At 45.5% G+C, this 18,354-nt stretch overlaps 1 protein-coding gene across 1 annotated transcript in view; it reads left to right on the forward strand.

The window, feature by feature from the left end:
- Positions 1-2,001: 2,001 nt before the first annotated feature.
- Positions 2,002-18,354, forward strand: part of LOC122812163 (protein SON-like) — a 230,913-nt gene continuing 214,560 nt past the window's right edge. Inside the window, exon 1 of the mRNA XM_044084485.1 lies at positions 2,002-2,110. Within this exon, the coding sequence (XP_043940420.1) occupies positions 2,040-2,110 (71 nt within the window). The 5' untranslated portion in view covers positions 2,002-2,039. The remainder of the gene's footprint in view (positions 2,111-18,354) is intronic.

Consider the following 18,354-nt stretch of genomic DNA (forward strand, 5'->3'; position numbering starts at 1 on the left):
TTGATAACTTTTTGGGGCCCCCCAAAAAAACCCAAACAAATGTTAAAGGGGGAAACCTTAACAGTATTTTTTGGGAAAAAAAACCCTGATTTCCTTTTCTCTAGTCTTGTCTAGTTCACCCTCCTTGGGATTTTTACTCTGACCCAAATTTGCTGTCCCACCCATTTGATGAGCTTCACCAGGACAGACGCACTCAAACGAACCACACTGTTTCCAAAGTTGGTTTGGCGGTTCAGGCTTCCCCTTCCATTTGTATGAATTTTATCTTCCTCACATAAACTCTCAACTAGGAAGACAAAAAAGCTTTTCCATTTGCCCTTTTATATTTAGGCTTCAGAGAAAGACCTTGATACCTTTTCAGCCCCTCGTTTTGCAGTGTTAGAATTCCTTGTACATCTTTTTCAAGGTAGAACTAGTTGTTCCACTATCAAAGTGCAGCTTGCTGCCATTTCCTCATTTCTCATTGGTGAAGGTCATTCTCTTATAGCCTCTCTCGTGTAATCTAATTCTATTGTCTGAGGTACTTTTCTTTTATGTCCTCCACTCAGACCCAGTTCCTCCATGGGATATCACTGGTTTGCTGTTCTTTACAAACTGCACAGCTGCTAAAGTCAATTTGAAGTTTCAGTTCTGGAAGACCTTATTCCTGGTAGCCATTATTTCTGCCAGAAGGGTTTAAGAATTACATGTACTTTATTCAAAACATCTCTTGTGCTTTACAAAAGGCAAAGTATATTTGAGGACAAATCCATCCTTTCTACCAAAGGTGGCTCCTGAATTTTACATCAGTCGGGCCAAACATGTCAGGCTTTTTCCCAAATTTCTTGAACAAAGGTGAATAGATTTGTTAGAAGTTGATCACCTGCTGCATTTTTACTTACACCACACACAATGCTTCAGGAAGTCTGCTCAACTATTCCTTTCCTTAAAATCTGAATTGGGGCAAGTGATATCCAAAGTCTCCTTATCTAGATGACTGGCTCAATGCATTTCCTTTGTTTACCAACAGAAGGGGTTACTTCTCTTCCAAACCCAAAGCTATTTCATCAAGATCTGTAGGCTCATCTGCATCTTTTCTATAGTGTCTGCACTGATGACATTTGTGCTGCAGCTACCTGGTCAGAAGTTCACACCTTCATTTGTCATAAGTTGGATTTCCAATCCAGATCCTGGGCTTCTTTTGGTACATCTGTGCTTCAAAATATCCTTCCATGAGACCTCCCAATAGTTAGAATCTGTAGACTCTGCTGCATATGTAGAGGATTGAACAGAAAAGACAACATCAAATATGAAAGTTATGAGATCTGTATTGTCATATTCCATCCATTCCTCTCCTACCCTCTGTGTGTCCCCAACAATGTTTTATTCCTAAAAAATAATGCTACTCATCTGTGGTTCCCATCCGAGATGGATCTTGACTGACTTTGCCAAGGCTGCTGAAGATTTAACTGTTCTCTTCGCAGTTCCTTGCCCTGTGTTTTGTATACTAGGTTTGTATGCTTATTCCTTTATAGAGATGTTTTCATGTAGTTATGTGGCCAAATTCGATTTGAGGTAGCTTCTTCAGTGCATGGGGACTATTGGGGGGGCTTGATTCCAGGATCCTAAGCTTTGAAATGGCTAACTGAGCTGCGGTTTGGTCCAAGACCCATATGGAGAGGAATGAATGAAATACGACAATACAGGTCTAACATTATGTTGAGTTACATAACTGTCATAGTTTCTTGGAGAGACTTCACCAGAGGACAATGCAAGGTACTTCTGTGGCAGACATCCCAGACACCATAGTGCTTTTAACAAACTTGCCTCTGAGTTGTTCAGTGTTAACACAGCATTGGCATATAGTAGTAATTCGAGGTTTATGGACTTAATGGGACTTCCTGAGCACATAAAGCTCCAAGATTGCTTTCTCCATGCGAGATTCATCATATAATCACTGTCAATCCACAATAGATTTGGAGTTGCTATGCACTGGAGCAACTGATATGTTTTAATATCATATGAAATAAAACTGCTTTTAACTTAATAGGTGCAGTCGGATGAAGAAGAGCAACAAGGCAAGCAGAAGCAACAGAAAAAAAAGAAGAATGAAAAAGGAAAGCCAGTTAAGGTAAATGATTAAAAAAAAATATATATGAGCTGTTGCTTAATAAAGTAAATCTTTATAGTTAATTTGAGATGTTGCTTTGATGGCTGAACTGGTATGACATGAAACTCTCATGTTTCACTAAGTACTGTGCAGTTATATTTCTCTGAAATGCGTCTGAATACCATTGCTGTGACAAGTCATGACTTTTTTTAGTATAAAAGTACAGCTTAGCGTGTATGGTACTGCTGAAGTGGTGCTTGAGTGTTCCATTTCCCACTGCATACCCAATTACACCACACATTTTTGTACAGCTGGTATAAAATGCAATCCTGTCATGTAACATTTCAGGTGAGTTTTCCGTTTAGAAGCAATAAGCACTGGTTTAACAGAGAGTCATCTGAAATGCACAGATAACATTATTCTCTGACCTGGAACATTTCTCTCTCTTTGTTTTCTGTGGATCTTTGTAGGGAAAAACAGAAGCACATGTATACGTGTTCATAATTTATCTAAGATGCTTTTCATCTAAACACATATCTAAAAAATGATCTAATACACATTTCATCTAAAACTCACCAAGTCGAATCACATTGCATCTAAAACTTCATATACAGATAATACTTTTCCAACACTATTATTTTCATTTACCCCCTACACTCCCCTTAATTACTTAAATTCCACAGTTGCACCACTGCAGAGAAAAGAGAACTTACACAGTGAATCACTGCAGGTGCACAAGAACAAACGTCTAAAGAGAGATGCAGCATAACAGTGGGCATTAGCAAGGCACAAATATGATCAGCAGTAATATGCACTGTAATTTCTATGATTAAACACCACGCCAGCAGTCATTTGTATAGCCTTGTACATTTTTTCTGTCAAATGTAATTCTAGCTATTTGTCTTTAGATGAAATGTGTTTTAGATCAGTTGTGACATTTTTTGAAGATAAAATGGTACTACACACACACACACACACACACACACACACACACACACACACACACACACACACACAAAAAGATATATCTGTGTATGTCTGGTTGCAGTTGAGCGAGCATTCTTTTTTTGTTTTGCTTGCTGACATCTGCAGTGGGGGTGTGTGGGAATTTGCCTTGTCCCACTGTTGTGAGATCTTGGAGTTTGTATCTGTAATTAGTAGGGTGTGTATGCTGGGGGTCTTGCTCCCATTTGCCCCCCCCCCCACATTATTTTGTGATTTGGTCTTAAGATTTTTTTTTTTTGGGGGGGGGGCTATGTTGAACTTCACTATTTGCTTAGATTGTGTTGAACTTCACTGTTTGCTTAGATTGTGTAGAAATACACATATACACTGGATATAAAAAGTGTACACACCTTTGTTAAAATGCCAGGTTTTTGTGATATAAAAAAATGAGACCACAGTAAATCATTTCAAAACTTTTCCCACCTTTAATGTGACCTATAACATGTACACTTCAGTTGAAACATAAACAAATCTATTAGGAGAAAAATAGAAAAAATAAAAAAAGTACAATAAACTGGTTGCATGTGTGTGCACACCCTTAAACTAATACTTTGTTTGAAGCGCCTTTTGATTTAATTACAGCATTGTCTTCTTGGGTAGGAGTCTTTCAGCATGGCACATCTTGACTTGGCAATATTTGCCCACTCTTCCTTGCAAAAGCGCTCCAAATCTGTCAGATTGCGAGGGCATCTCTTGTGCACAGCCCTCTTCAGGTCATCCCACAGATTTTCTATTGGATTTGAGTCTGGCTATTTGAAAACTTTAAATTTCTTCTGGTGAAGCCATTCTTTTGTTGATTTGGATGAATGCTTGGGGGTTATTGTTGTATTGAAAGCTGAAATTCCTCCTCTTCATCTTTCTAGAAGACACCTGAAGGTTTTGGTCCAAAAGTGACTGGTGTTTGGAACTGTTCATAATTTCCTCCACCTTGACGAAAACCCTAGTTCCAGTTGAAGAAAAGCAACCCCCAAAGCATGATACTGCCACCACCATGTTTCACCGTGGGGATAGAGATCTTTTGGTGATGTGAAGTTTTTGCACCAAATGTACCTTTTGGAATTGTTTGCCAAAAAGCTCAGTCTTGGTATCATCAGACCATAACGCATTTTCCCACATGCTTTTGAGAGACTTTATGTATTGTTTTGCAAATTTTAGCTGGGCCTGGATGTTTTTCTGTGTAAGAAAATGCTTCCATCTTGCCAACCTACCCCCATAGCCCAGACGTGTGGAGACTATGGGAGCTTGTTGTCACATGTAGTACACAACCAGTACTTGCCAGAAACTCCTGCAGGTCCTTCAGTGTTGCTGTAGGTCTCTTGGCAGCCTCCCTGACAAGTTTTCGTCTTGTCTTTTCATCAGTTTTTGGAGGGACGTCCAATTCTTTGCAATGTCACTGTTGTCCCATATTTTCTCCACTTTTTGATGACCATCTTCACTGTTTCGTAGTATATCCAATGCTGTGGAAATGTTTTTGTACCCTTCTCCTGACTGATACTGCTCAACAATGAGATCCCTTTGATGCTTTGTAAGCTCTCTGTGAGCCATGGCTTTTGCTGTAGCAGGCAACTGAGTAAATGTCAGGAAAATCCTACTAGGACAGGTGAACTTTATAGGTTCATAGCTGTGTACTAGGCTAATGGCCCTGAAACCTTCACAAGCCTAGCCCATAGTATTACCCTGGCATCGTGCCATCTTACCTTGGTTCCCAGTGCCTCTGTCAAGTAGATCCACTGGAGTGATCCCCGGGGTGAATTTTCTATTTCCCATCCACTCATCAAGATCCCTGTTGGAGGGCCAGTGAGGTGCTCTGTTTGACACGTATGGGAAATCTATTCCATAGCGTGGGTAGTCTCTGGGTTATGAACTTGTCTCGCACATTCTGTTGATTGTGGTAATGAGGTTGAGGTCTCTGTAGCATGTGGTGCGGAGGGATTGGGATTTCTTTAGATGTAGCATTTCTAACAGAGCTGGGTCAGACGTGGCATTTTAGGTCAAGCAGAGTTCGCCTCTAAGTAGAATACTTGGGAGTTTTTTTGAGTCTGTCCATATAGGACAAGTGTTTAAGGGCTAGAATCCTCTCTGTGAGGTACTTTTGCTGCCTCTCCATTTGTTGCAGGTGTCTAGTGAGGTACATGCCAAATGTGGCATTGTAGTCGAATGGCCTAATGATAGAAGAGTAGAGGGGAGACAATGACTTTCTTCCTGGATGCAAAACCCTTGGTAATGAGATGTGCCACTTTGACTACAATGGCAATGTGGTGGTCGAAAGCGAGGTTGCAATCAACCTGTGTTCCCAGATCTCTTATAACTCCTATGTTCAGTGGACTACCATCGATGTGATATTTCATGGGAACCAGGTTTTTCCCAAAGGGGATTCAGTGGACTACCATCGATGTGATAATTCATGGGAACCAGGTTTTTCCCAAAGGGGATGACTACACATTTTTTTGGCATTGAGCTTAAGGCCATGGTTCTGACACCAGTCGTTGGTCTCAGTGATGCCTTTCTGTAGGATGTCAACATCACTTGGGGAGTTAATAGCTCCCAACTTGCAATAGTCTGTGAACCTTGTCAGCCAGAGTCCCTTTGTGTTGGCCTGGACTTCAGAGAAGTATATTCCAAACAGGAAGAGGACCCAGGACTGAACCCTGTGGGTCTCCACTTGTGAGTGCTCGGCAGTCTGACTTGGAGTCAGCTACTTTCACACTGTGGGTTCCATCTGTGAGCCAGTTTGCAACCCACCTAGTGATATAGGGGTTGATGCGTAACTTAATGAGTTTTTCTATGATTCCTCTGAGTGGGGAATGGTATCAAAGGCCTTGGCCAGATCAAGGTAGGCTGTGTGAACCACCTTGCCTTCATCCACAGCTCTGGTGACTGAGTCAAGAGGTCAACCAAGTTGAGCAGGCATGATCTACCCTTCACAAAACCAAACTGTGTGGGATCCAATGTTTGGAGATTCCCTATAGCCTTGTTTACTCGGTCCATGATGATGCATTCCGTAGCTTTGCATATCAGACCCGTTAGGCTAATGGGGCGATAGTTCCCAGGGTCTGTTTTTGGTCCTCCTTTGTGGAGAGGGATGACTGTAGCAGTGCGCCATTCGGTAGGAACAAAGCCTGAGTTGAGGCTGTGATTGAACAGGGCACACAGGTGAGGTGCCAGTTCATTCTGTAGTTCATGTAGAACACAGCCAAGGATTTTTTCAGGTCCCATAGAAGTTGTATTCTTGGCCTTAGACAGTGCTGTTTTAACCTATGCAGCAGTAATACTGGGTGCCTGGCAATCTACTGATCTGAAGTTGTTAACTTCATTTATCTGCAACCTGTGGGTATTCGAATCCATATCGGATCTGAGTTGGCAACATTTTCAAGCATCTGCTCCAAGCTCCTCCCCTTACCCATAATCCCGCACATCTCCTACCTTCCCTCGGATCTTGTTTGCCGCTTCATGCGTATGCATCGTGGTCTCTTTAGCTCCAAGTTGGGTGTAGTAAGTGGAAACTTTTTCGGATATTTTTAGTTGTGTGTGTGGTTGATTATCATCAACCCTTTCCTCCCCTTCGCTGTTCGTCGGTTTTCTGTTTAAAAAAAAAAGTAGTTTAAAAAGTTAGTTGTAAGGTAGTGTGTAGGCCTAACCCGACCTTAGTATGTGTTAGTTTTGGGTTTAGTTTTGGCTGAGTGGGTTTTTGTGATGGCTGAGCAGCCAAAACCAACCTTTAAAAAATGCGCAGTATGTGGCCACAAGCTTTCACCGGCTGATGGCCACACTCTGTGTTATTTGCCTGGGTGTTCCCCATCTATCTTTGCCTTGTAGTTTGTGTGCATGGTTCAACCCTAGGGCCTTGAAGGAAAGGAAGGCAAAGCTGGTAGCCAAGGGCCTTCTACCAGCCTCTGCCTTGGACTCTGCGACCTCTACCTTGTTTCCAGTAACTGATCACCACCCGCCCCTCAGGCTGGGACTCAACCTCACTTTAAGCCTTCGGAAGTGGGGACTAAAAGTAAGGAAAAGGAGAAGAAAAGTAAGGACAAGAGAGTGGATAGGCACTGCAAGCAATCTCCAGAGCGGGAGCCTTTTCCTAGCCATCCCACCAAAGTTATCAGAACTACCTCTCCTCGGCTCCACTCCCAGAGGTTCTCCCCGGAGCCGACTGAGCCCTCGGACCCGAGGCCTTCTTCGAGGTCATCGCACCGACCAGCCAGATCAGTCTGTTGCCTCCTCTCGTTCGACTGAGTCTGTCGGAGCTAGACATGGATAGGATGATGTGGAGGTTCATTCTAACCCAAATAGGAGTCTAGCCAGGCCCCTCTCTGGCTGGAGAGGGACCTCAATGCCCATCTCCCATCCATTCTTTCCTTTCCTGATCCGACCTGCGTTTTCGGGGTTTATGGATCCGAGGATCTTCTGAGCTGGGGGTTCGACGCCGATGGTTCTTCCATCCTCTATGCTGGCGATTACCTGAAGTTCCTCAGATCAGACCTATTCTGATCCGAGCAACTCTCTGGGCCGAGAACAGGGTGTCAGATCCGAGAGAACGGAGGTGTCTTTGGCTCCGACTTTGTCAGATCCAAGCCGTTCCTTCGGAACCCCAGCTACCTTAGCCCCTATCCTCACTGCGGAGCCGGGGAGAGCTTCCTTCCTGTTGGTTGCTAAGAAGGTACGCTCTCCTTCGGCATTCAGCTGTGGTGGAGACTGTTCTCTCCCAAGGATTGAGACCCCAGCCCATCGCCTTGGACTCCGCCCAGGCTCCCATGGATTTGGTCACAACTCCCATCAGCTTATCCCAGGGACAGCCCGTGCTAGAGGACCCCCAGATGGATCCCATCGTGTAACCCCCTGTGACTTATGATCCCTCTTCAAAGAGTTTCACAGAAGAAGGTCCCCGTAAGCACTCATGTAAGAGGAGGCACATGGACTCCCCCGAGTCCCTCACAGAAGATACCGACTTGGATGAAGGTGATGGTTCCCCCAGGTCACTTCCTGAGGATGTCTCCTTTGGAGACATCATGGAGATCCTCCGCCAGAGGGGAGGTTGGTCAGCCCCAAAAGCCTCTACGGATGAGTCAGTATTACTGCAGACCTTTGGCATGGGCCTATCTACATCCTGGGTGTCCCCTCCTGCAGATCCCTTAGTGGATCTCATTACCAAGCGAGCATGGAAGGAGCCTGACTCCATAGAGCCAATATTTAAATGCCTGGGCAGGATCCTCTCTCCTCCCACAGATAGGCCTGGTACAAGGGATCCCCGGTGGATGCTATGGTAGTTGCAGCTGCCACCAAGAGAGAACTGGCACAGGAAAGTTCTTTGATCCACCCTTTGGACAAGGAGTCTAGGGTGGTGGATCAGTTTAGGAAGAGCGCTGAATTATTTGGCACATGTCATACGACTTCAGTGAGACTTAGTCACGGAGTTTGCTGTGTTGTCCCCAGAGTCTTTGTTGCCAGAGGACAAGTGGCTGTTCTCAGTGAAAATGCCGACTCTAAAGTCTGTTTCGAACACGCCCATGCATCTTCTTTCACATGCCACGGAAGGAGCTGCTAGGGAGGCTTGGGACCGGCTTAGCTATGAGGTGACACCCTTGGCTCAGACTATGTCAATTTACGGACCCCTTCAAGGTGTCATTCACAAATACTCCCTTTGATGGTTCTTCCCTGTTTGGGAAGACAGTACGTGACAACCTGGTCCAGAGGGAGAAGGATGGGAAGACTCTCTTTGCCATCGGAGTCCGCTTCTCTAGCCCTCAAAGATCCGTTTCTAGGGATCAGAGAGGGCAAAAGAAAATGTGGTTCCGAAAATCTCAGTTTTCGTAGGACTCTCAGGACAGTTCGTCCCCTAGAGGCAGAGGGGGACAAGACTGACACTGCCCCAGAGGCAGAGGGTGGGCCGAGGAACTTTGGGTCTAGGGAGACCTTCTCGGACAGACCCACGCATCAACCCTGAGGGGTTGCCCGACTGTCCTACTCTGGAGACAGTCGGGGGGAAGATTGTCATTGCACCTAACTGCTTGCAAGTCCATTATAATGGACCGTTGGGTGCTCCAAATAATATCCAGAGGCTACTCCATCCCATTCGTTGCCCCACCCATCCAACCAAAGCGCCTCCCAGATTTTCCACCCGCTCAAAGGGAGGCGACAGCGCAAGGAATTTCAAAGCTGCTTTGCAATCAGGGCCATTAAACCAGTCACCCTAGATCAGTCCGAATTAGGCATTTACTCCAGGTTCTTTTTAGTGCCAAAAAAGACGGGGGACCTCAGGCCCATATTGGACCTGTCAACCCTGAACCTGACCCTAGCCAAGCAGAAATTCTGGCTGGTCACCTTGCAGTTCATTCTACCTTATCTCCGAGAATGCGACTGGATGTGCTCGATAGACCTCCAAGACGCTTACTACCATATCAAAATTTGCAGAAGCTCCAGGAGATTCCTTCACTTCCGGCTGGGAGCCAATCATTTCCAGTTCAGAGCCCTACCCTTTGGTCTCACCACAGCCCCCAGGGCATTGAACAAGGTTATGGCAGTTGTAGCGGCTCACCTGAGGCTTCAGGGAATTCAGGTGTTTCCTTACCTAGACGATTGGCTCCTCACTGCTGCCACCAAGCGTCTTTGCATGGCCAGATACTCCTACCAGCATCTTGCAGTCAACCTAGGGATTACCATCAACATCTCCAAGTCCCGCTTGAACCAAACACAGACCTTGGAATTTCTAGGGGCACGGCTGGACACACTATTGCAAGTCTTTCTCACACTGGACTGGGTCCAGAACCTACGGGGCCCATGTGTCAATGATCCTCTGCCCCAGGATGCCAACGGCAAGCAATGTTTTCCGCGCCCTAGGCTCCATGGCCGCAGCAATCTCAATCCTTCCCTGTGCGCACCCCTGGAACCTGGCAGTTCAGTGGTCTTGGCTAGACCTCCCTATGCACTATCCAATAAGAATCAGCAGAGCCTGCAAGATGTCTCTTTTCTGATCGCTCCAATCGCCGGAAATCTTGGCAGGTCAACCCTTCATAACACTCACAGCCCAAGTCAGTGACCACGGACACCCCCAGCTCGGGTAGGGGGGACACTATTTGATGAGGATGGTCCAGGGCATGTGGTCCCAGACCGAGACCAGATTGCATATCAGTGTTCTGGAGATGAGGGCAGTGCTTTTAGCATTGCAAGCCTTTTTTGCTGTTCTTCCACCGGGGACGATTGCAGTTCAGTCAGATGTCTGTTTAGTACATCAATGTACAAGGAGGAGCCAGATCTTACCCTCTCTGTCGCGAGGCTGTGTGGGAGTGGGCGATCTCCACCAGTCGGTTTCTGATTACAACACACATCCCGGGATGATCCAACATTTTACGAACAGACTGAGTCGGGCTATTCTAATGCCATACGAGTGGTCTCTGAAACATTCAATAGCGGAGGAGATCTTCCTTGCATGGGGTCAGCCTTGCAATCTCTTCACATCTCCTTCCAGTGCAAAGTGCAGTGAGTTCTTCGCTCTGATCCCCTCACCAGGGGACTCCCACAGAGCTGCTCTCATCCATGCTTGGCCTCCCGGGTTACTTTATGCTTAACCCCATTACCTCTCATTTCGAGATTTCTTCAGAAAGCTTGCCAACTGGGGTGCAAAGTGATCCTCATTGCCCTGTTCTGGCCACATCCAGTGTGGTTCCCCTTTCTCTGGTCTCATGTTCCAACTCTTCCTCGGATTCTGGATACTTGCCCGGATCTGATCTCTCATCCTTCTGGCATCTGTCCGCCTGATCTGGACAGCCTCAAGCTGACTGCTTGGTTGCTCCAGTTCCCCTGATTGCTAGGACACCCGGTCTGTCATCTTCAGTAAAGACTATTCTGGTGGCATCCCACAAAGCTTCCACTAGGATGGTTTATCGCAGCAAATGGGAACGCTTCTTTATTTGGGCTTCTCAGAGGAACCTAGATCCCTTTACAACCCCGGTTCCTGCCGTGTTGGAGTTTTTGTCCAATATTTTTCAACAAGGGGCTAGTTCCTCCACGGTAAAAGTACAACTGGCGGCCATCTCTAATTTTCATGTCTGCAAAAATATGAATGCTCTGGGCTCTGAGATTGTGTAAAGCTTACCTGAAAAGCACTTTTCTTTTACGCCCTCCAGTTAAGGATTCAGTCCCTCCTTGGGACCTTACCCTAGTTCTGCAGGCGCTAGTTGCTCCCCCTTCGAACCAGCAGCGCCTGTAGATTTGAAACTCTTATCCTGGCAGACCGCTTTCCTAGTGGCTATTACTTCTGCCAGAAGGGTTTCTGAGATCCAAGCTTTGTCTGCAGTGCCCCCTTACTTGATCTTTCATAAAGACAGGGTTTTGCTCCACACGAACCCTTCTTTCTTACCGAAAGTTGCCTCTGAATCAAATATTAACCAGATGATTAATCTGACTGTTTTCTTTCCAAATTTTCAAAACAAGAGTGAATATAAACTGCATTTGCTAGATGCTCATAGACAGCTTTTTTTCTATTTACATAGGACTAAACCCTTTAGTAAGTCTGACCAGTTACTCGTGTCCTTTTCTTGACCCTTTTTTGGGCAAAGCCATGTCCAAGGTCTCCTTAGCTAGATGGATTGCACAATGTATACTGTAAGTTTATAAGAACAAAGGTCTGTCCCTGCCTGGTCCTGTTAAAGCTCATCCTACCAGATCTATGGCAACTTCTGCTGCTTTTTGTTGCAGGGTTTCACTTGATGATGTCTGTGCAGCAGCGACCTGGTCCAAGGTCAAGTACATTTATTTCTCATTAAAGTTGGATTTGATCTCTAGAGGGAGAGCATCCTTTGGCTGTACGGTGCACAGGAATATCCTTCCATGAGGACCTCCCAGGAGTTTTGGTAGCTGAGGACTCTGTCCCCATAGGTTGCACATAAATGAAGTTAACTACTTCAGATAAAGAAATTATGTACTCACCATAACGTTCCATCTGAGTAGTTATACTTAATTTTCTGCAACCGTCCCGCCCTCCTTCCCCCGAACCTGTTCTGGGTTAGTGCTGTTATTGAGTTGCTGATAGTTTGGATAGTGGCAAACTCGATCTGGGGGAAGGTAGGAGATGAGGGATTATGGGTAAGGGGAGGAGCTTGGAGCAGATGCTTGAAAAATGTTGGCACTGAATCTGTTTGCCAGCATATTGGCAATATCTGTTGGCTCTGCATAGGAGGTACCGTTTGCAGTAGCTCAGAGAAAATCTGGGTATTGCCATGGAGATTCTTTACATAACTAGAGAAGGCCTTGTGGTTGTTTTTACTATCTGCCGCAATTCTGTTTGCATAGCTAGCTTTAGAGGATTTGATGAGGCATCTCAACTTTTTGTTGAGGCTGATCAGGGAGTTTTTTCAGTGTTGGGACTTCCTTATTCTGCATCATTTTCCTCCTCCTGTTGTAAAGTTTGTTTATGGCAGGGAGACCACCAGATTGGCTTCCTGTTTTTGGAGGAGAGTGTCTTGGTTCTGTTGGATATGGCGAGATCCATGCATTTGTGTACGTGTTCGTACAGTGCATTGGTGTATGGTTACGCAGTCATGCAACTATTCTCCATTTGCATGACTGTTGTGAAGTTACCCATCTCTGTTTTTAGGAGCCCAAAGTTAGCTTTGGAGAAGATGTTCATCGTGTTACCCTGCTGCAGTCATCACACTTGGGTTATCCTGTCGTCAGGCGGTCCCGCATTCGGCCGGAATTCCAAAGTCTGGGTTCGGCGTCGGTTGCTGTCACCTCTTCCCTGACGTCAGTGCGCCAGGGGTATATATAATGCAACAGACGCCATTTTCTTAAGTCTTTCTTGCCGTGCAGTGCCTGAAGCAGAAGCAGTTCGCAAGTGCCGGTTGGCCGACTCCTGAGATTTTTGAATTCGAATTTCAGACCGAAGTCTTCTATAAAGCTAAGTACCCCATTGGGGAAACTTTTCTTGCCTCAGACCGATGTCAGAAAAAGTTAACAATTGTATTTCTTGTGGGAAGCAAATACCTCATAAGGATTTTCATTCTTATTGCATACCTTGCCTAGGCCCAGACCACGACGTCACTTGTCAGTTTTGTGCTAGGTTTAATAAGCGTACTATTAAAAGACCCTTTGATTTCGCACGCCACTACTTTGGTAGGAAATTTAACTACACCATGCCATCGGAGCAACTGACTACCGGTGTGCATAAAAAACGTAGGGATAAGGACAGACAGCCCAGGCCTAAACCAGATTCCGAGGCCTCGGCAGACCCGGTCTCCGGTCCTCGGTGAGGCTTCAACGCTGCCCCTGACTACCACAGATCTGGAACCGGAGACCGCTATGGAAATTTTGACGGAATGTACCAGGCCAACAGCCTTTTACTTCAGGCCCTTCCGACGACTTTGCTACAAAGGACGTCGGTGCTATAGAAACGCCATCGGTTTCTGAAGGTGTTTTCAGACCGACTACTCTCACCATTAAAACATTTTCTAAGTCAAAGCCGCCTCCTAAATCTAAAAGGACTGCACTTCAGTCTCCTGTTCAAGGCCCCATGCCTAAGAAACAGATGCTCAAAATGGCTGAAGATTTGATTTCTTTAATCAGGGGTTCCCAGCCCCCTCCTGACAAAAGGCCTAGACAAGAGGAAGATTTGGCATCCTCTGAGCAAATGTCTATTTCTTCAGACTCCTCTGAGGACCAAGACTACTCCTCTCCTTAAGATTCTGATGCTGAGGACTCTATTCCCTCAGCCTCTCCTCCTGAAGACTACTCCTTTGGGGAAACTTTACACACTATGAGGGAACATTTTCACTGGGAAGGTCAGGACTACTCTGATTCAAAGAAAAGGCTCAGAGAGTTTATTTTACTCCCCCAACATGGACCACTTGCCATCCCACCAGTTTTGGACATTGTGGATGATGTCTATTTAGAATCCAGTTTCAACCCAGACTCTCTACCTCCTGCCCCAGCTAAGCCTGACAGATACTACAGAGTGCCTGATTCCCACAAATTTCTTTACAAAAGCCCTGTAACTGACCCAGAGACTGACCCAGAGACTATCTCCCAGGGTCCCAAGGGGGCTAAGGCTTCTATGGCTAAAAACCCAGTACCTTCTGAGAGGGATTCCAGAGCACTAGACAGGTGTGGGGAAAAAGGTTTACACCTCAGCCACACTAGCTACGAGGGCACTGAATTGTCAGTTTCACATGCTTAAGTGTCAGCAATTTCTAATCTCTCAGTTAAAGCAAAGAATAACTACTCTCCCTCGACAATCTGAATTGAAAGAAGTACAGGATCTGTTGCACTCCACTGAGCAGGTGGGCAAACATACCTTGCAATGTGGGTTTGATTCTTTGGAGGCCTCCTGGGTCTGTTATACATAGGCATGCTTGGTTAAAGGAACAAACTCTGCCTGATCATGTTAAAGCAAAACTACTAGATGCTCCCTTACAGCAGGTTGTTCTTTTTGGAGTTAAAGTAGAAGAAGTTTCAAAGAAAATGGAAGATAAGGCAAAATATATGCAGACAGTCAAAGATTTCCTACAAGTACAACCCCCTCGCTTCAGCAGAAACTGGTTAACAAAAAATTGGTCCTTTCCAGCTACTGACAGACCACAGAGGGGTAAATACAGATGCCCAAGGGGCAGAGGACAACCACAAGCCCAGTATAAACCTCACCAATGGGGCACTACCACACAGAAGGGAGGAGAAGACCGGTCTCAATCCACCAGAAGGCAAACTCAATGACTTGAACCTCATCTGGCCAAGCAATACTCTCTTGGCAGCCCCCTTGGGGGGAAACTCACACTTTTTGCAGACAACTGGCACATTATCACAAAGGACAAATGGGTCCTAGACATAACTTTACGAGGATACAGATTCCACTTTCACACCTTGCCAATGAAAAGAGGAATGCCAAACCTGCCACAAAATCAATGGGCAGAGGCACAAAAGCAAATTACAGCTCTCATTGGACATGAGAGCCATTCAATTGGTACCTACTCGAGAGCAAGGCCAAGGATTTTACTCAAGACTATTTCTAGGGCCCAGAAAGGACAATGCCTGGAGACCAATTCTGGACCTTTCAATTCTAAACACTTACAAGTACCCAAATACAAGATGCTAACACTACAACAGCTACTTCCCATGTTGGGCGAGGAAGCATGGCTAGTAACGTTGGACCTCAAGGAGGCATACCTGCATGTCCCTATCAGACAAAGTTGCAGAAGGTACCTCCGTTTCATTGCAGGTTCAACCCATTACCAATTCTCTGCACTGCCCTTTGGCTTATCTACTGCGCCCAGAGCTTTCACAAAATGCCTGGCACCAGTAATTGCATACTGCAGACAGAGAGGAATTCAAATATATCCATACCTGGATGACTGCCTCATCCAAGCAGAAAGCAAAGACATTCTCTTACATCATCTGGCCTTTGTAAAACATCTACTAAACTGCCTGGGGTACACAGTAAACGTAAAGAAGTCAAAACTAGTACCCTCTCAAAAAATGACATTCCTGGGTACCAGCTTGAATATAACGGCCCAGAAGGCTTATCTTACGCCAGACAAGCAACTACAACTGACTCAATATTTCAAGACAATGGCAGCAAAGACCCAATTAACTGCAAGAAAAATTCTGCAGGCTTTGGGCTTCATGGCATCTTGCATACTAATAATACCATTTGCAAAGCTGCATATGAGGAAATTACAATGGTACCTAATAAGCGTATGGTCTCAACACAGCCACAGCTTGGACACAATGATATCTCTCATTCCCTGCCTACAATAGGAATTTCTATGGTGGTCACAGGCATGTCACCTCAACAAGGGTCAGCCTTTCACCTTGCCCCCAGCCAGGCAGACTATCACAACAGATGCTTCAGACTACGCCTGGGGGGTACACATGGCAGGACAATGCATTCAAGGCCTATGGACTACAGATCAAAGAAGTCTGCACATAAATCCAAAAGAGATGCTAGCTGTACAGAAAGCTCTGACAGCCTTCAAGGATCAATTACATCCAGGACAACTTGCAATAAAGACGGACAACACCACAGTTATGTGGTACATAAACAAGCGGGTACACATTCCTACCCTCTATGCAGGCAAGCAATGATCTTATGGAACACAGCTCTGGCCTACCAAGTCCAGTTAAAAGCTCAATTCCTGCCAGGACAGAACACATTGGCAGATGACCTCAGCAGAAACATCAAAGATCCCCATGAGTGGAAACTAGATCCACAAATATTTACAATGATAACTCAAAAATGGGGCCTTCCAGACATAGACCTGTTTGCCAGTCCTCAAAACTATCAACTGACAATTTTGTACAAGGGCATTTCACCATCAAGCTTGGAAAGTGGACGCTCTCTCTTTCAATTGGAAAAACCTGACGGTACATACCTTCCCTCCATTGCCTCTCTTCACAAAGGTTCTTTTGAAAGTCAAAAAGGAGAGACCACTACTGATTCTCATAGCCCCAGACTGGCCACGCCAGCACTGGTATCCGCTATTGAAAAATATGGCCCACAGCCCACCATGGATATTGCCTCAAATACCCCATTTGCTCACACAACAAAACAATCAGATTCTTCACAGCCAGCTCAAAACTTTAAATCTGGCTACATGGCAAATCAACTAAACATCCAACCAGCTCCTCTTTCACAAGCAGTTCTGGATGTTATTCTGGAAACCAGGAGGCCAAGCACCAGGAAGGCTTATTCAGACAAATGGAAAAGGTTTTGTGCCTGGAACCAAGCTAAAGGCCAAGGCACAATTCAGCCTCACATGCCTCACATTCTACAGTATTTAGCTGAGATGTTGCACAAAGGACTTTCCTTTTCCTCGATTAAAATCCATGCTTCAGCTATTTCACCTCATTACAACACGGATCCTCCTTTATTTTCACATCCTCTTCTAAGGCAGTTCCTCAGAGGGGCAAAAAACATTAGACCACCCAGGAGAGCTCTTTCACCAACATGGGACCTCAACTTTGTTCTGGAAAAACTAACGCTACCTCCCTTTGAACCAGCTTTCTCTGCAGATCTTCAGTTCCTATCATGGAAGACTCCCCTGCTCCTAGCTATAACTTCAGCTAGAAGAGTCTCGGAACTACAGGCACTAATGGCAGTGGAACCTTTCCTCATTTTTCATCAAGACAGTTTCTCTACGAACTAATCCTTCCTTTATGCCTAAGGTGGTTTCCAGTGTAGCTTTAAATCAAACCATCCACTTACCCACCTTCTTCCCCAATCCACAGAACAAAGGTGAGAGACACCTGCATTCCTTGGACATTCACAGGCAGCTTTGTTACTACTTGGACAAAACTAAGGCTTTCAGAAAATCTGACCAGCTCTTTGTATCCTATGCTACAGCTTCTCAAGGGAAGGCTATATCAAAGCAAACCATTTCTAAATGGATAGGTCATTGCATACGTTTCTGCTATACCCATCATGGGAAACCAGTTCCTGCTACCATTAGATCCCACTCTACCAGGGCAACAGCTACCTCTACAGCCTTTCTCAGGGGGGTTCCAACCAAGGAAATTTTAGAAGCTGCAACTTGGAGTTCAGTACACACCTTTACCAAACACTATCACTTACCTCTTTACTCTAAGTCCAGGGCGTGCTTTGCCACTGCAGTTCTGCAGGGCCTTATTGCCTCCACTAACCCTCTATAATACCTCCCCTGTACCTTAGCTTTGGGATTCAACCTACCTTAGCTTTGGGATTCAACCCAAGTGTGATGACTGCAGCAGGGTAACACGATGAACATAGTACAGTTTTGTACCTACCATAAATGTAGATGTTCGAGTGTTCACCCTGCTGCAGTCCAGGTTACCCTCCCTCCATCCCCTCTGTTCTACTGGCTAAATCTCTTCTATGCCTTACTGATGTATTTGCTTATAGCTGAAGGGATTTTGTGTTTGTGCAGTGGTTACTCCATTTGGTACTAATTCTGATCACCTTTTGGGGGGCACCTGACATCTGGGGCAAGAAAAACTGAAGAAAATGGCGTCTGTTGCATTATATATACCCCTGGCGCACTGACATCATGGAAGAGGCGACAGCAACCGACGCCGGACCAAGACTTTGGAATTCCGGCCGACTGCTGGACCGCCTGACGACAGGATAACCCAAGTGTGATGTCTGCAGCAGGGTGAACACTCAAACATCTACATTTATGGTAGGTACAAAACTGTACTTTTTTCATGGTGGTTACCTTTGCAGGAGGGTGGGAGGTGGGCAGGTTGTGGATTTCCAAGGTGATTAGTTTGTGGTTTGATCTAAATGGGGAGGAGTTGACTAG

Source organism: Protopterus annectens, chromosome 9.part0 (assembly GCF_019279795.1).
Source record: "Protopterus annectens isolate FY-2018-M chromosome 9.part0, PAN1.0, whole genome shotgun sequence".
Taxonomy (NCBI): domain Eukaryota; kingdom Metazoa; phylum Chordata; order Ceratodontiformes; family Protopteridae; genus Protopterus; species Protopterus annectens.